The sequence below is a fragment of the Peromyscus californicus genome, unplaced genomic scaffold (assembly GCF_007827085.1).
Source record: "Peromyscus californicus insignis strain IS unplaced genomic scaffold, ASM782708v3 Scaffold_7__1_contigs__length_154581171, whole genome shotgun sequence".
Classification (NCBI taxonomy): domain Eukaryota; kingdom Metazoa; phylum Chordata; class Mammalia; order Rodentia; family Cricetidae; genus Peromyscus; species Peromyscus californicus.
This window is the reverse complement of record NW_026294595.1, coordinates 127831951-127850434: the sequence shown is the minus strand read 5'-3', so window position 1 is coordinate 127850434 and position 18484 is coordinate 127831951. Positions and strand designations below refer to the sequence as shown.

The 18484-nt window shown below is 42.3% G+C and overlaps 1 protein-coding gene across 1 annotated transcript in view; it reads right to left on the bottom strand.

Annotated features, from left to right (window-relative positions):
* Positions 1-18484, bottom strand: part of Efcab8 (EF-hand calcium binding domain 8) — a 73946-nt gene that overhangs the window by 6440 nt on the left and 49022 nt on the right. Inside the window, exons 20-22 of the mRNA XM_052723714.1 lie at positions 14081-14302; positions 13397-13552; positions 850-1018 (exon numbers count right to left, since the gene is read on the bottom strand). Of these exons, the coding sequence (XP_052579674.1) occupies positions 850-1018; positions 13397-13552; positions 14081-14302 (547 nt within the window). The remainder of the gene's footprint in view (positions 1-849; positions 1019-13396; positions 13553-14080; positions 14303-18484) is intronic.

Sequence of the window (18484 nt, the reverse complement as noted above, 5' to 3'; positions counted from 1 at the left end):
TCCCTAGAATTCACTGCCTAACCCGCCTAACCAAATCAGTGAGCTCCAGGTTCAGTGAGAGACCCTGTCTCAAAAAAGAAGGTGGAGAGAGAGTGAAGAAGCCACCCAACGTTGACCTCTGACCTACACAAGTGAGTGCACACGTGCACATGTACCCACAAACACATTTGCACAGACCTGTACAGACACCACACCTACACATATACAGGAAAAGAAAAAATGTCAGGGCCTGGCCAGCTGGCTCAGTGGTGAAGGCACTTGCCTCCAAGCCTGGTGGTCAGAGTTCCACCCCAGGGACACAGCAGAAGAAGAGAACCACCTCCCACAGTTGTCCTCTGACCTCTGCATGCATTCCATGGCATGTGCCTCCCCCAATACATAAATAATTGTAAAACACACACACACACACACACACACACACACACACACACACACACACACACACGTAGCAGCCAAGGTAGGAGTTGGAGGACACCCAGGGGTTTCTGCTTCCCAATGTGGGCTATACAGATAGAGAGATGTACACTCTGGAAATTCAAAATGGAATACTTTGAATTTCTGGGCTTTTCTTTCTATAATCCCAGAACTGCGCTTATTTTCTTAAGAGAAAAGAACAGACTTTACGAGATACACAATTTTCTAAAACTCACCAAGACAAGCAAAGCTGGGTGGATGAGTGAATGAATGGAAAGATAGCTAATGGCCAAACGGAGAAGCGGACCAATTCATTCTTGCAAGATTCTCCGAGTAGCTGCAAGACCCTTCTCCCCACAGGGCACCAGGGTGATGCCAGGGTATGTTCCCTCAGGGACTGGGATAGGAAAGGCCATGCTTCGGCAGCACCCATACCTATGGTATCACCAGAAAGTTTCCAAGCCTTGACGTCCCGGTCCTCACCAGCACTAACAACCAACTGGAAGGTGTCCACATACAGGACATCCGACACGCTCTCCATGTGGCTATTCCAGGTAACCAGAAGTGGTGGGGGAACCAGAGAAATGGTCTGGCCTTCCACAACCTGTAGGGGGGCAGTAAAGGATGACTTACACAATGCTATCACACAGATTGCACCTTAGCAGTTACCTAGGACCCAGAGCAGCAGAGCCCAGGGAAGGGCACCTGGACACGAGCCCATGAACTACCTCTGGGCACTTCACGTTAACGTGCCACTGACGACCTTTAGTAGGTCTCAGCACTGGCCTCAGCGGCCCCTCGGTTAAGCCATCAGAGTCATTTCCCATTTACTCTACATAGACTGTCTCGCTGGAACCCACAACCTCATATGCTGTAGAGCATGATCACCACTTTACTGAGAAGAGAGAATCAGAGATATTCGGAAATCAACCTGAAGCCACAGAGCTGCAAGGTGATGGGACCACAACATAAGCCCACACGTCTTCTAACTCTTCTCAGCAGAGTACCGGAAGGACAAACGCAAGGGGTGGCTGGGGACACGGACATCACACCACAAAAAACGTTACACTGTGAGAGGAAGGAAGTCTATATAACTGGGAAGTGACCGTGTGTGTGTGTGTGTGTGTGTGTGTGTGTGTGTGTGTGTGTGTGTGTGTGTGTATGGTGTGGGGGGTGTGGGGGTGCGTGTGTTGTATGTATGTGTGTGTGTGTGATATGTGTGTGTGGTGTGTATGTGTGTGGTGTGTGTGTGGTGTGTGGGGTGTGTGGGGGTGGTGTGTGTGTGTGGTGTATGTGGTGTGTGTGTGTGGTGTGTATGTGTGTGTGGTGTGTATGTGTGTGTATGATGTGGGAGGTGTGGGTGTGCATGTGTTGTGTGTATGTGTGTGTGTGATACATGTGTGTATGTGTGTATGTGGTGTGTGTATGTGTGTGTGGTATGTGTGTGTGGCACGTGGTGTGTGTGGTGTGGGTGTGGGTGGTGTGTGTGTGTGTGGTGTGTATGTGTGTGTGGTGTGTGTATTGTGTGGTATGTGTGTGGTATGTGGTGTGTGTGGTGTGAGTGTGGGTGGTGTGTGTGTGGTGTGTATGTGTGTGTGGTGTGTGTATTGTGTGGTGTGTGTGTGTATGTGTGTGTGGTGTGGTGTGTGTATGTGTGTGTGGTGTGTGTATTGTGTGGTATGTGGTGTGTGTGTGTGTGTCATGTGCATATGTACATGCATGTTTGCCTGTGTTCAGCCCACATGTATACATGAGCACATGCATGTATATGATGCAGTAGAGGTATGAAGTTGACCTCAGGTGCCCTCCTTGATCTCTCAGGATCTCTTGGTGAACCCAGAGTTTGCCAATCCCAGTTGGTCTAGCTAGCCAGTTTGCCCCAGGGATCCCCAGTCTCTGACCCAAGCCCTGCCTGCTCAGCTGTTAGATAGGTTCTGGGGTTCAGACTCCAGTCCTCACACTCGGCAGCAAGTGCTGTATCCATTGAGCCGTCTGCCCAGACCCAACCATTTTGAGATCAAACAAGACTGAGGAAGGAACATTTATTCTACTTTATTCAGACTACTGCAAACTGTAACGCAACAGTGAAAGGCAGCAGAGAGCTCAGAAACCAACCTAAGCATGTGTGAAACCCTGCTGTACAAGAATAGTACCAGAAAGTGTGGGTCAAACACAAACACAGGGCTGTCAACAGAAAACCAACCATTATCACATGTGAAACTAAAATACACACTAAGAAGTTTGACTCTTTTATTATTAAGAAATTTTCTACTCATTTTACATATCAACCACAGATCCTCCTCTCCTCCCTCCTCCCACCCCACCCCCAGCCTTCCCTTCCAACCCAATCCCCATTCCCACCTCCAAGGCAAGGTCTCCCATGGGGAGTCAGAAAAGCCTGGTACATTCAGTTGAGGAAGGTCCAAGCCCCTACCCCCTGCACCAAGGCTGCACAAGGTGGCCCACCATAGGCACTAGGCTCCAAAAAGCTGGCTCATGCACCAGGGACGGATCCTGATCCCACTGCCTAGGAGTCCCCTAAACAGTTCAAGCTAAACAACTGTCTCATGTATCCAGAGGGCCTAGTCCAGTTCCAAGGGGGCTTCACAGCTGTTGGTCCACAGTTCATGCATTTCCACTAGTTTGGCTGGCCTTCTCTGTATGTTTTCCCATCATGATCTCGATGTCCGTTGCTCATAGAATCCCTCTTCTCTCTCATGGATTGGACTCCTGGAGCTAGGCCTGGCCCCCGGCCGTGGATGTCTGTGTCTGCTTCCATCAGTTACTGGATGGAGGCCCTATGATGACAGTTAGGGTATTCACCCATCTGATCACCAGAGTAGGCCAGTTCAGGCACCCTCTTAGCTATTGCTAGTAGTCTAAGGTGGAGTGATTCTTGTGGATTCCTGGGAACTTCCCTAGCACCCTGTTTCTCCCTATTCCCATGATGTCTTCATTTATCATGGTATCTCTTTCCTTGCTCTCCCACTCTGTCCCTGTTCCAACTTGAACCTCCTGTTCCCTTATGTTCTCATCCCCTATCCCTTGCCCTCCATTACCATGCCCCACCCCCAGTTCACCCATGTAGATCTCATCTATTTCTCCTTCGCTGGGTGATCTATATGTCCCTCTCAGGGTTCTCCTTGTTAGCCAGCTTCTCTGGAGCTGTGGATTATAGTCTGTCTATCCTTTGCTTTACATTTAGCATTCACCTATGAGTGAGTACATACCATGTTTGTCCTTTTGAGTCTGGGTTACCTCACTCAGGACAAAATTCTCTAGTCCCATCCATTTGCCTGCAAATTTCATGATATCATTGTTTTTTTTTTCTGCTGAGTAGTACTCCATTGTATATATGTGCCACATTTTCTTTATCCATTCTTTAGTTGAGGGGCATCTAGGTTGTCTAGGTTCTGGCTATTACGAATAATGCTGCTATGAACATAGTTGAGCATGTGTCCTTGTGGTATGATTGAGTATTCTTCGGTAAATGCCCAAGAGTGGTATAGCTGGGTCTTGAGATAGATTGATTCACAATTTTCTGAGAAACCACCATACTGATTTCCAAAGTGGCTGTACAAGTTTGCACTCCCACCAACAGTGGAGGAGTGTTCCCCTTGCTCAGCATCCTCTCCAACATAAGCTGTCATCAGTGTTTTTGATCATAGCCATTCTGACAGGTGGAAGATGGTATCTCAGAGTCATTTTGATTTGCATTTTCCTGATGACTAAGGATGTTGAGCAATTCCTTAAATGTCTTTCATACTGCAAGCCGCAAAAATATAAATGAAGTAAGATTTCAGTTGATTATGATGAGCTAATGCCTGGAAGAAGCCAAGGTCAAGCTGAGGCTCAGGGATTTTTGGTGATAATGGGTTTTGATTATTAGCCATTTCCTACTATGAATTTCTCATGTGCTATTGTAGCTTTTCCATCATTTATTGGGCACCATTTCCCCTCTACTAATATTTAGATAACCTTCTGTGTTGACAGCTATGCACAGCCAGAACCCCAGTTCAAGCCTCCCTGTAATTATCATCATTGGCAGCATCCAGCCAGGTCCATCCCCAGACGGAAGAAAGTACCTTATCAGAGATACCTCTGTACTCTCTAAGAACAGACTTAAGTGTTCAGACTACCTGTTTGAGAAGGCCTGATGGGTGTGCTAATTAAGCTTAACTTTCTCCTTTCCAAAGTCTAGTATCTAGATCTAAAATCTAGTTTTAGATACACTCTTAACAATTAATTCAGAACTAAAGGATTCCAACTTACAGGTACACTGAGCTGTGATGGAAGCTGCCTAGCCAAGTTGTTTAGTGACCAAGCACAGAAACAGCGGGAGCAGAGATCGTTTGGAGAGATAAGGGTCAAAGGGATAAAAAGGCAGTTTTATTTTCAGAGCAGAGGAGATGGACAGAGAAGAGAAAAGAGAATGGAAGAACTAGATGGGTAAGAACTGGAGAGGAACGAACTGAGATGGGGAAGAACCAGACTGGAGGACTAGAAGAGAGTACTAGAGGGATGAGATGGAAGATGAGGATGAGCCAGATGGGGAAGAACAAGGTGAGGAAGAACAAGATGAGAAAGAAGGAGACGGAAGAGGAGCTAAGATGGGAAAGAACTAGATGGACGAGAACCTAGATGAGGCAGAACTAAGATGAGAGAATTAAGATAGAACTTAGAAAGGACAGCAGATAAATACAGAGAGAAATCAGGCAAGGAAGAAGCTTGGCATGAGAATAGAACTGAAGCTGTGTAGATAGGATCTTATCCCAGAGGAATAAAGTAGATGGACAAAGAGCTTGGTGTACTTAGATTCATTTCCCGAAAATAATTCTCACTGTTCATAGTTTCTCTTCTGAGCCCCTGGGAAGTATATTATTAAGGCTGGCCTTTTAATAATATACAAGACTTAAAGCCATTTGAGATTCTTCTGTTGAGAATTATCAGATCTGCAGCCCATTTTTTAATTGGATTGTTCAGTATTTTGATGTCTAGTTTCTTGAATTCTTTATATATTTTGGAGATCAGCCTTCTGTCAGATGTGGGGTTGGTAAAGATCTTTTCCCATTCTATAGGCTGTTGTTTGGTCTTATTGACCATGTACTTTGCCCTACAAAAACTTCTCAGTTTCAGGAGGTCCCATTTATTAATTGTTGCTCTCAGTGTTTGTGCTACAGGTGTTATATTTAGGAAATGGTCTCCTGTGCCAATGCGTTCAAGACTACTTCCTACTTTCTCTTCTATCAAGTTCAGTGTAACTGCACTTATGTTGAGGTCTTTGATCCACTTGGACTTGAGTTCTGTGCATGGCAACAGATATGGATCTATTTGCAATCTTCTACATGTTGACATCCAGTTATGCCAGCACCATTTATTGAAGATGCTTTCTTTTTTCCATTGTACAGCTTTGGCTTCTTTGTCAAAAATCGGGTGTTCATACATGTGCAGATTAATGTCAGGGTCTTCAGTTCGGTTCCATTGGTCCACATGTCGGTTTTTATGCCAGTACCAGCAGTTTTTATTACTATAGCTCTATAGCAGAGCTTGAAGTCAGGGATTGTGATGCCTTCAGAGGTGGTTTTTGTTGTACAGGATTCTTTTAGCTATCTTGGGTTTTTTGTTTTTCCATATGAAGTTGAGTATTGTTCTTTCCAAGTCTGTGAAGAATTGTATTGGGATTTTGATGGGGATTGCATTGAATCTGTAGATTGCTTTTGGTAAGACTGCTATTTTTACTATGTTAATCTTACCTATCCATGAGCATGGAAGAACTTTCCATTTTCTGATATCTTCTTCAATTTCTTTCTTCAGAGACTTAAAGTTCTTATCATACAGGTCTTTCACTTGCTTAGTTAGAGTTACCCCAAGGTATTTTATATTATTTGTGGCTATTGTAAAGGGTGATGTTTCTCTGATTTCTTTCTCAGCCTGTTTATCATTTGTATATAGGAGGGCTACTGATTTTTTTGAATTAATGTTGTATCCTGCCACATTACTGAGCGTGTTTATCAATTGTCAGAGTTCCCTGGTAGAATTTTTGGGGTCATTTATGTATACTATCATATCGTCTGCAAATAGCAAAACTTAGACTTCTTCCTTACAAATTTGTATCCCCTTGATCTCCTTTTGTTGTCTTATTGCTCTAGATAGAACTTCAAGTACTATACTGAATAAATAAGGGGAGAGTGGACAGCCTTGTTTTGTTCCTGATTTTAGTGGAATCACTTTGAGTTTCTCTCCATTTAATTTGATATTGGCTGCAAGCTTGCTGTAAATTGCCTTTCTTATGTTTAGGTATATTTCTTGTATTCCTGATATCTCTGGGACCTTTATCATGAAGAGGTGTTGAATTTTGTCAAAGGCTTTTTCAGCATCTAATGAGATAATCATGTGATGTTTTTCTTTCAGTTTGTTTATATAGTGTATTACATTGACAGATTTTCATATGTTGAACCATCCTTGCATCCCTGGGATGAAGCCTACTTGGTCATGATAGATAATTTTTTTTATGTGTTCTTAGTTTTGGATTGTCAATATTTTATTGAGTATTTTTATATCAATGTTCAAGAGGGAGATTGGTCTGTAATTCTCTTTCTTTGTTGCATCTTTGTGTGGTTTGGGTATCAGGGTAACTGTAGCCTCATAAAAAGAATTTGGTAATGTTCCTTCTGTTTCTATGGTGTGGAACAATTTGAAGAGTATTCGTGTTTGCTCTTCTTTGAAAATCTGGTAGAATTCTACACTGAAACCATCTGGTCCTGGGCTTTTTTTGGTTGGGAGACTTTTAATGACTGTTTCTAATCCCTTAGGGATTGTTGGTCTATTTAAATAGTTTATCTGGTCTTTATTTAACTTTGGTATGTGGTACCTATCCAGAAAATTGTCCTTTTCTTTCAGATTTTCCAATTTTGTGGAGTACAGGTTTTTGAAGTATGGCCTGATGATTCTCTGGATTTCCTCATTGTCTGTTGTTATATCTCCCTTTTCATTTCTGATTTTGTCAATTTGGATGCTCTCTCTCTCTGCCTTTTGGTTAATTTGGATAAAAGCTTGTCTATCTTGTTGATTTTCTCAAAGAACCAACTCTTCATTTCATTGATTCTTTGTATTGTTCTCTTTGTTTCTATTTTATTGATTTCAGCCCTCAATTTGATTATTTCCTGGCATCTGTTTCTCCTGGGTGAATTTGCTTCTTCTTGTTCTAGAGCTTTCAGGTGTGCTGTTAAGTCACTAGTGTGAGATTTCTCCATCTTCTCTATGTGGGCATTTAGTGCTATGAATTTTCCTTTTAGCACTGCTTTCATAGTGTCCCATAAGTTTGGGTATGTTGTACATTCATTTTCATTGAATTTTAGGAAATCTTTAATTTCTTTCTTTATTTCTTCCTTGACCCTTGGTGATTCAGTTGGGCATTATTCAGTTTCCATGTGATTGCAGGCTTTCTGTAATTTTTGTTGTTGAAATCTAACTTTAAGCTATGGTGGCCCAATAAAATACAGAAGGTTATTCCAATTTTTTTGTAGCTGTTGAGATTTGCATGTGGCCGATTTTAGAGAAAGTTCCATGGGGTGCTGAGAAAGTATATTCTTTTGTGTTAGGGTGGAATGTTTTATAGATATCTATTAAGTTCATTTGACTCATAATGTCTGTTAGTTCCCTTACTTTTCTGTTAAGTTTCTGTCTGGCAGGCCTATCCATTGGTGAGAGTAGGGTGTTGAAGTCTTCCACTACTAGTGTATGGGGTTTGATATGTGATTTAAGCTTTAGTAATGTTTTTGCTGCTGCTGCTGCTGCTGCTGCTGCTGCTGCTGCTGCTGCTGCTGCTGCTGCTGTTGTTTTACAAATGTGAGTGCCCTTGTATTTGGGGCATAAATGTTGAGAATTGAGACTTCATCTTGGTGGATTTTCCCTGTGATAAATATGTAATGTCCTTCCCCATCTCTTCCGATTGATTTTAGTTTAAAATCTATTTTATTAGATATTAGGATTTCTATACCAGCTTGCTTCTTGAGTTCATTTGATTAGAAAGTCTTTTCCCAGCCTTTTACTCTGAGTTAGTTTGAAGTTGAAGTGTGTTTCTTGCATGCAGCAGAAGGATGGATCCTGTTTTCATATCCATTCTGTTAACCTGTGTCTTTTTATAGGGTAATTGAGACTATTGATGTTAATGGATATTAATGACCAGTGATTGTTAATTCCTGTTATTTTTGGTGGTAGTGTTGTGTGTTTCCCTTCTCTGGTATTTGTTGGTGTGGGATTATCTATTGCCTGTGTTTTCATGGGTGTATCTGACTTCCTTAGGTTGGATTTTTCCTTTAGTGCTTTCTGTAGGACTGGATTTGTGGATAGGTATTGTTTAAATCTCGTTTTATCATGGAAATGTTTTCTTTACTCCATCTGTGGTGATTGAAAGTTTTGCTGATTATAATAGTCTAGGTTGGCATCCATGGTCTCTTAGTGTCTGCATAACACCTGTCCAGGGCCTTCTGGCTTTCAGAGTCTCCATTGAGAAGTCAGGTGTTATTCTGATGGGTCTGTCTTTATATGTTACTTGGTCTTTTTCTTTTGTAGCTCTTAATATTTTTTTCTTTATTCTGTATGTTTAGTGGTTTGATTATTATGTAGAGAGGGGACTTTTTTTATCCAGTCTATTTGGATCAAAAGCTTCTTGTATCTTCATAGGCATTTCCTTCTTTAGGTTGGGAAAGTTTTCTTCTATGATTTTGTTGAACATATTTTCTGTGCCTTTGAGCTGGTATCTTCTCCTTCTTCTATCCCTATTATTCTTAGGTTTGGTCTTTTCATGGTGCCCCAAATTTCCTGGATGTTTTGTGTTATGAGTTTGTTGGCTTTAGTGTTTTCTTTGACTGACCAATCTATTTCCTCTATCATATCTTCAATGCCAGAGATTCTCTCCTCCATCTCTTGCATTCTGTTGGTTAAGCTTGCATCTGTAGTTCCTGTTTGTTTACTCAGATTTTCCATTTCCAGCATTCCCTCAGTTTGTGTCTTCTTTATTGTCCCAGTTTCAGTTTTCAAATTGTGAACTGTTTCCTTCACCTGTTTAATTGCTTTTTCTTGGCTTTCTTTAAGGGATTTATTTATTTATTTCAATTTTTTGTTTGTCTTTTCCTCAATTTCTTTAAGGGAATTTTTCACTTCCTCTTTAAAGGCCTCCATCATCTTCTTAAAGTCATTTTTAAGGTCAAATTCTTCTGCTGCTTCTGCGTTGGGATGTTCAGGTCTTGCTGATGCAGAACCACTAGGTTCTGGTGGTATCATGTTGATCTTTATGTTGTTGACTATATTTTTGCACTGGTGTCTACCCATCTCTTCTTCCACTCAGTGCAAGCAGTGTCTGTGTCTGAGGGAGCCTCTCTTGGTCCGATTGATACTCTTGGTCCAATAGGAGTTCTTGGTCTAATGGGGGCTATTGGTCCAATCAGTGCTGATGGACTCTGTGTCTTAGGGAGCAGCTCTTAGTCCAATCAGTGCTGGCAGGCTCTTTCTCAGATAGCAGATGCAGTCTTGCAGGGTAGTGGATTGTGGGGAGGTGGAGCTTGTGGGTTGCAGGGTCTGGTAGGGGATGGTGGTATTCTGATCTGTCTTCAGGAGACCTGTCTGCTGGCCTGAAACTGGGACTGCAATGGGTGGTGGTGTGGGGGTGCAGGGTTGTGCCCCTGGGCCCAAAGCCTAGAGGCTGGGGTATTCGGCTATGAGAACTGACACTCACCTCTTAGTCCAATCAGCGCTGGTGGGTTCTCTGATTTTTTCACTTGTTTTGGTGGGGAGCACTGTTTGGTTTGGTTGGTTGGTCTTTTAGTTTAGATTTTTAATTGTTTTGAGACAAGGTTTTTCATGAGACCCATGCTTGGCATCGAAGTTACTATCAGAATAATCCTGGCCTCACAGAAAACTCTTGGAAGAGTTTGTGCAGAACTATTATTTGTATTTTCAATATTCAGTGGAATTCCCTGGCAAAGGCATTTGTGCCCCTGCATCCCTCTGTGAGATGTCCCACTGCTAGCTCATCCCTTTACTTGCTTTCTTCAGACAGCCCATGTCTCCAGATTTTCTATCTCTTATTGAGTCAGTTCCGTGCCATCCTTAGATTTTGTCCATTTTCTTTTTTTTAACAGTAAAAGCTTAGAGCTGGGCAGGGGTGGCACACACCTTTAATCCAAGCACTCAGGAGGCAGAGGCAGGTGGATCTCTTGTGAGTTCCAGGCCAGCCTGGTCTACAGAGTGACAACCAGGGGTATACAGTGGAACCCTGTCTTGAAAAACCAAATGGAAGGAAGGAAGGAAGGAAGGAAGGAAAAAAGAAAGAAAAAAAGCTGTCATTTGTCATAAAAGGCAAATACTACATAATCTCATGTATGTATGGAATGATGGGTATCAGTGAAAGGATTCTGTGTACGTGGAATCTTTAAGGATGTACGTGTATACGTGCGCGTCGACACATCAATACGTTACTCTATAACATGAGAACAACAGGAGGAGGGACAGCAGAAGGTGTAAAAGGAGACCAGCAATTGGGGCAGGGGCAAGGATGAGAGGCTTAGTGGGGTGCAATATGACCAAAGTAGGGTGATGTGCATGTGAAAAACTGTCAGGAAACCTATCATTTTATATGCTAACTAAAAATTAGTTAAAATATCAATAGGAAAAGAGGATACAAAGTTTCATTTCAGTTGGACAGAAGAAATAAGCTTTGAGATTTACTGTTTAAGGCCAATAACAAAATGCTGCATGTTTAAAACAGCCAAGGCTATAATCAATAATATACTCTTCAAAATAACCAAGAGTAAATTTTAACTGTCTTATCACAAAAATAAGCAAGCAAGGTGATGAATATGTTAACTTAATTGTCATTCTCCTTTGTAAACACACATTACACTGTACCCTAGAAATGTATATAATTTTGATTTTTCAGATAAAATAATAGTAATAAAAATTTTAAGAGAAAAGGGTATTTGATGATGATCTAGTTGTGCAAAACACTATCTCAAACTCTTTTAAATGCCTCATCATAAAGCCAAGGGCACACAGGCACAAGCAGGTTCTGAAATTGACAGACTTGGTTTTAATCTCAAACCCAGTGCCAGAAGCTCCACGGGCTTAGATACAAGTGCTGGCACCTCTACTCCATCCCTCTCATCTGCAAAGCATCACTCCCCAGAGCCTCTGAGGAGACCAAGGGCACATGGCACATACTGCTGACTTGGAAACACAGCAAGCAGTAAGCCAGCATCATCAGTCATTATTGTCATGGTTGTGTTAACATCAGATGCTCCTCATGTACTGAATCCGGGAGGGGCCACTTCCCAGCAGACATGGGTACAGTGCAATTTCTTCATGCTAAAACTAGTTATCTGAGCATAATATACTTTCTCGGAGAGTCAAAAGGTACATAAAGCAACCGCATGCCATGCAGTCATGTAAACCCAGAACTACGAGGCTGAGGCAGGAGGATGGTGACTTGAAGGCCAGCTTGGGATACACAGCTAGATCTCAAAATAATTATGGTTGCAAGATGGATAATAAAATTGCAAATATATGGAACCCTTTGGCCTAGTGCCCCACTTTTGACACACTAACTAACACACATGTGAAATAGCACTCGCTACTAAGATTCACTTTTAAGATTAAGACAAAGCCATTTTCCCCTCGAAAGGAATTTGTTAATAACATAGCCTGTGGCTTACTATACAGCTCTAGAAAGATTCCCGAAATGCATTCTGGAGTGAGAACAGCAAGGGAAGTGCTGCCACACCTTCAGGTAAAAATTACTGTCCACGTGTACACTCACGTCAGTGCACACTCATGTCAACCAACACCAGAATAGCCAGAAACCACTCACAGTGGCCACTTCAGGGAAGAACTGTGCCTCACAAGTTGCCTGGGCACTTTTAAAACTTTCATATATGTATAATGCACACATAAAAAAGCTGTATGTATAATAAATGTATTTAAACATGCATATACAAACTAAACATGAATGTATAATCAGACCCACATAATGAGTCATAATACTGTCAGCCCTGACACCACCTCAAGATTTCTCCCACCCATTCCCCACCCCATCAAGAGTTATCACTTCTGACGGGAGGCAGGCTCATTTTTTTCTACTGTTAACGCTTCATATAAACAGAACAAACATATACAGTGTACACGCTTCGGGGTCTGACTTGGCTTAATTTTCTCAAGAGTCACTGATTTTGTGAGTAGATGTGATCAGTTACTGCTCTGTGTGTGAAATCCACAGTGTGGCTCCAGCCCAGGCTGATGAGTGTGTGGATGTTTCCAGTGTGGAGCCGTTATCAATGGTAATTCTCTCAGCCTTCTTCCTATGTTTTACATGACCTTCTGGGTGTAAACCTAGACTGGAGCTGCCAGGTGGAAGGGCATACACACTCAGGTTAGGTAGCTATTGTCAAATAATCCCCCAAAGAGACTCTACTAATGGCCAGTGCCTGCCCTCAGTGGCTGTTCCACTTGGTCTGTATCCCTACAGACTTTGGCTCGTGCCTTTTCGGTTTCAGTCATCCTAGTGACGATGTAGTGACGTCACTCTGTCGCTCCCATTTATTTTTTTCTTGGTAACTAAAGGAACAACACTTGATTTTGTGAGGCCCTGGGGCAAAACACCAAGTCCTCTGAATCATGTAAAAGTGTTGACTGCTCAAAAGAGCATATAATATTTCAATTTTAAAGTCAGGACTCTAGGGTCCTCACTGCAAAGATCAACATGTGTGGGAAGGGGATGGTGAGCATGTATCTGTGTATACACGTGCAATGACTACCTGTGAGCATACTTAGCCCTTGTCACCTGTGGTAATGATGACATCTGACTGACAGATTTTTCCACATAGGCCCAACATCATGAAGGGAGCATGAAGACTCATGATGTTCACGGAAAACCAGTCCTGGCTCCTTAGTGGTACTTTCCCAAGCAACCCTCCTGCCATCTTCCTACCTCCGTCTCCTTCTGGGGGATGTAATTCAGGGAGCAGGCCTGGAGTTGTTTAGGAATTAAGAACCGGAACTTATTCTTTGTTTCAGTGGAGATCTTGATCCCACTGGATTGGAGTCTCTGGCCAACAAAGAAGCAGTAATCCTTGATGTCCCAGATCTAGGTACAAAGTGTGAGTTAGTGTCCCTGGCCCCAACCCCAGAGCATGTTGTGGGTTCTACCCACACTGTTCCTCTGAGCTTTGGGAGTGGTTCATTCTTACACCTCTGAGGTAAATAACTACTCACGACAGAGGAGCCATAGGGTCTTCTAAGCCAGACCCCCTTGGTTAGCAGGCAGAGGGGTTTTGAGTAGCTTAGATGGACAAGGCACTTGTGCCTCATGTCTCACAGAGTCAACTATGTGACAGCTGTTGACAGATGAGACACATGGCTGGCAGGTGTGGGAATTGTGGGGTGACAAGGATGGATAATAGGATCCACTGGCGGAGGGAGCTTGGACGGACCTTTTCAACAAGCCCTGACTCATTTCACTGACCATGGCAGATCAGGAGACTCCTAAATAAGTTATCTTGCCCCAACCCACCTCCTCCAGTGAAACCAGTACCCATTGGGAGCAGGAGGTAGCCAAGGGCTGCGTGCAGCACAGGGATGGCCAGAAGCTGGGATGGCTCCAGTCCTTCCTCACCTTGATCTTTCCTTTACTATCCCCTGTGATGAGGATCCAGTCGTTTTCATCAGTGGCCATGGCACCCACAAGAACATTCTCATCCTCTTCAAGGTCCACGGAGAACTTTCCCAGCAGACCTCCATTCCCGTGGACAGACCAGGCGTAGATAAAGCCATCAATGCAGCTGCTCAGCATAGCAGCTGTGTGTGGCAGGCGAGGCCTGGTCTGCAAAAAAATGATCTGCACAAGAGAGGTGGGCCTGGCTCAGCAGTGGCTTCATATGGCCATTGGCACACATTGCTAATGGATCCAGACAGGTCCCTACACCCAAACGGTGCCCCAGTCTCCCAAGATGCTCCTTGCTTCCTGGCACGAATTGAGGAACAACATACTGGTCTGTGAGGTATTTGAGCTATTAAGGCAGGGAATGGTATCTTTTTGTTGCTGTTAATCACTGCCCTCAGTGTCTACAGTGGCTCCTGATACCACACTATATGACCAGCAAATGTTTAAACGAAAAAAGACACATAAGTTTGCCTCACTCATCTCAAGCTTTCCAAGTCCTATTACTCTCTCAATGTGACACGGGGAAATAACTCATTCTCTCTTAAATGCATTTACAGCAAAATGTCCATGTGAAGGTCGGAGGACAAGTACGTTTGCCTACTGAGCCATCTCACCAGCCCAGCACCTTGAACTTTTTATCCTACTTTAGAAACTAGCAATATCGTCTTACTATAGTAGAAACTTTATTAAGTCTTCTAAAGAGACCTAATTAAGAATTAGTTTCTAGCTGGGCATGGTGGCACATCCCTTTAATCCCAGCACTCAGGAGGCAGAGACAGGTGGATCTCTGTGAGTTCAAGGTCAGCCTGGTCTACATAGTGAGTTCCAGGACAGTCGGAGCTATATAGTGAGACCCTATCTCAAAAAAAAAAAAAAAAGAATTAGTTTCTAAAAGAAGGTAATTACTATTCCTATTCCAAGCTGGCCTTTTTATTAAAAGTGATTTATTTATTCTTTGACAATTTCATACATGAATATAATGCATTTTGATCACATTCATACACACCCCAATTCCTCTCTCTTATGCTCCCCCCACTCCTTCTGGACCCCTTCTACTTCCCTACACACCTCCCTCCTACTTTTATATTTTTTTTAAGATAGCCCACTGAAGCCAGGTGTGGTAGCACACACTCTCGGGAGGCAGAGGCAGGCAGAGCTCTACCAGTTTGAGGCCAGCCTAGTCTACCTAGTGAATTACAGGCCAGCCAGAGCTACATAGAGAAATGCTGCCCCAGGGGTGGGGAGAGGTGGGGGGCGGGGGAGACAGAAAGAGATAACCCATTGAGTTAAATTGAGGTTTCTTGCATGTCTATGGGTGTGAGGTTATTTACTGACCAGCACTAAAAGTCTTGAGTATCCTGTTTATCACAGAAGTCCTAAACAAGATGTTCAGCCCTCTTCCCATTGATTCAGGTGCCAGGATCAAAAGAAACAGAAATCCTTTAGACCCTGAATCTGAGGTGAATTCTATCGAACATTTAAGGAATTAGCAATACCAGTCCTTCTCAAACCTCACAGAAGAAGAGGATGAGAACGAGAAGACTGGAGAAGAGGAGGCAGGAACGTTTCCAAATGCACTCTATGAAGCCAGTATTTCTCTGATACCAACACCAGACAAAACTCCACAAGAAAGCTACAACCAGATAGCTTTAGTAAACACTGATGAAAAAAAAAAAAAGAACCCTCGACAAAATGTTAGCCAACTAAATTCAGCAGCATATTAAAAGGGTAATACACCATGACCAGATGAGATTTATTCCTGAAATTGAAGGATAATTCCCCAATCAAAAAAACCAACCAGCATACTGGGGTAGAGCTCATTGGTAGATCACATGCATATATGAGGACCTAAATTTAGACAATAAATCAATATTTTACATTAACAGAGGAAGGAGAAAACATACACTCATCTCACATGATTCATTACACATTGATTCAGAAAAATCACCTGAAAAAAAAAGTTGACATCCTTTTATCATGAAAATAATGAGCAAACAATGAATGGAGAATAGTTTTCTGGAAGGAGGAGGGCATTTTCTTCAGTGGTGTAGCCACTGGCAGGGTGTCCTGTAAGCAGACTCACCCCTGCTTCTGTACACAACCCTAAGGAAACTCACTAGGAGAAAAGTTAAGACATGAAATAAAAAAATAAAAATAAAAAACAGCAATTGAACAAACAGGGAGAATGACCAACAAAGTTGCCAGGACCAAAAAAAACCCTCTCAATAATAATAATGACCCCACCATTTCCCAGGAACCTGGGTATGGACCTGGCCATTTCCCATCCACATGGCCAGTATTTTATTAAAGCTTGCCTCAAATTTGGCTTTAAAAAAAGTAAATAAATAAATAAAATAAATTTTAAAAAATAATAATAATGACCCTAAGTGTAAATAGTCTTGGACTGGAGAGATGGCTCGGCAGCTAAGAGCACTTACTGTTCTTCCCAAGCTCAGTTCCCAGCATCTACATCAGGTGGCTCAGAGCTGTCTGTAACTCCAGCTCCAGGGGATCAGGAAGACACCTTTCCTGACCTGTGCAGGCATACACACAAGAAGCATACATTCACACAAACACATACACATTAATAAGAAAATAAAAATCAATAAAAATATAAATAGTATTAACTTTCCAATTAAATTAGGTGAAAAACAAGATCCAACTCTATTTCTTTCTTTATTTATTTGCTTTTGGTCTACAAGAACCATCTCACTGACAAAGACAGAGAGAGTCTGAAAGTGAGAGGATGTGTGGTTGTTTGAAAGAAAATGGCCTCCAAAGGGAATGGCACTATTAGGAGATGTGGCCTTGTTGGAGGAAGTGTGTCACTGTGGGGGCAGGCTCTGAGGTCTCTTTTGCTCAAGCTTCCCTTGGTGTGACTGTTCAGTAGACTTCCTGTTGCCTGCAAGATGTAGGACTCTCAGCTCCAGCATCATATCTGCCTGCATGCCACTGTCACCATGATGAGAATGGATTGAACCTCTGAAACTGTAAGTGAACCACCCTAATTAAATGTTTCCCTTATAAGAGTTGCCATGGTCATGGTGTCTCTTCACAGCAATAAAAACCTTAACTAAGACAGCATGGAAATCAAAATGCCAAGCACATGGAAGCCCAAAATATGTAGGAACACTAGACTCCTATGTGATAAGGCAGATTTCAAAACAAAACCAGTTAGAAGAGACAAAAAGCTCACTTTGTATTATTATTAAAGAGGATAGTCTACCAAAAAAATACAATTGCAAACATATATGCAACAAACACCTAATTTCCATAAAACAAACACTACTGGATATAAGAGACAGACAGGTCTAGATACAATCATAACTCTCATCAACAGGTAGAGAAGACAAAAAATATCAACAAAGAAACTTCAGAGTTAATCTAAACCATAGCTCAAATGGACATAATCGGTACCTAAAAAATATTTCACTCAGCTGCTGTAGATCATGTTTATGCTGTAGATCATAAAGCAAGTTTTAACTAAGACCAAAACACTTCTTTATTTTTCTTATCAGATCATAGTGGAATAAACATACCAATCAATATCAAGAGAAAGGCTGGACATGGTGTTGAACATCTTTAATCCCAGCACTCAGGAGACAGACACAGGTGGATGAGTTCAAGGCCAGACTGGTCTACGTAGCAAGTTCCAGGCCAGTCTGTTGGCTGTATTTATGCTCTACTGTTAGCTTTTTTGCCATGAAGAAGCTTTTTACTATCATGTAATCCCATTTGTCAATTCTTGGGGTTATTCCCTGTGCTGCTGGGGTTGGCTTCAGAAAGTTCTTGCCTATGGTTATATATCTTGAAGCCTTTACCTATGCTTTGCTCTATCAGTTTCAACATTTTTATTTTAAAGTCTCTGATCCACTTTGAATTGGTTATTGTGTGTAGTTAGAGACATGGATCTAATTTCATGCTTCTGTAGCACAGATTTCCATTTTGGTCAGCATCATTTATTGAAAAGGTTATCTTTTTTTTTCAGTATACCTTTGATGTTCTGTCAACATTTAGGTGTCCACAGTTGTGTGGGTATATTTATTATCAACTTGACACAAGCTAGAGTTATTCAGGGAAAGGAATCTCAGTTGAATTGAGAAAATGCTCTATCAGACTGCCTATAGGCATGTGGGGCATTTTCTTGATTAAAGCTTGATACTAGAGGGCCCAGACCACTGTGGGTAGTACCACCCGTGGGCAGTTGGTCCTGGATTGTGTAAGAAAGCAGGATGAGGGGGGCTGGAGAGATGGCTCAGAGATTAAGAGAATTGGCTGTTCTTCAAGAGAAACTGAGTTCAATTCCCAGCAACCACATGGTGGCTCACAACCATCTATAAAGAGATCTGATGCCCT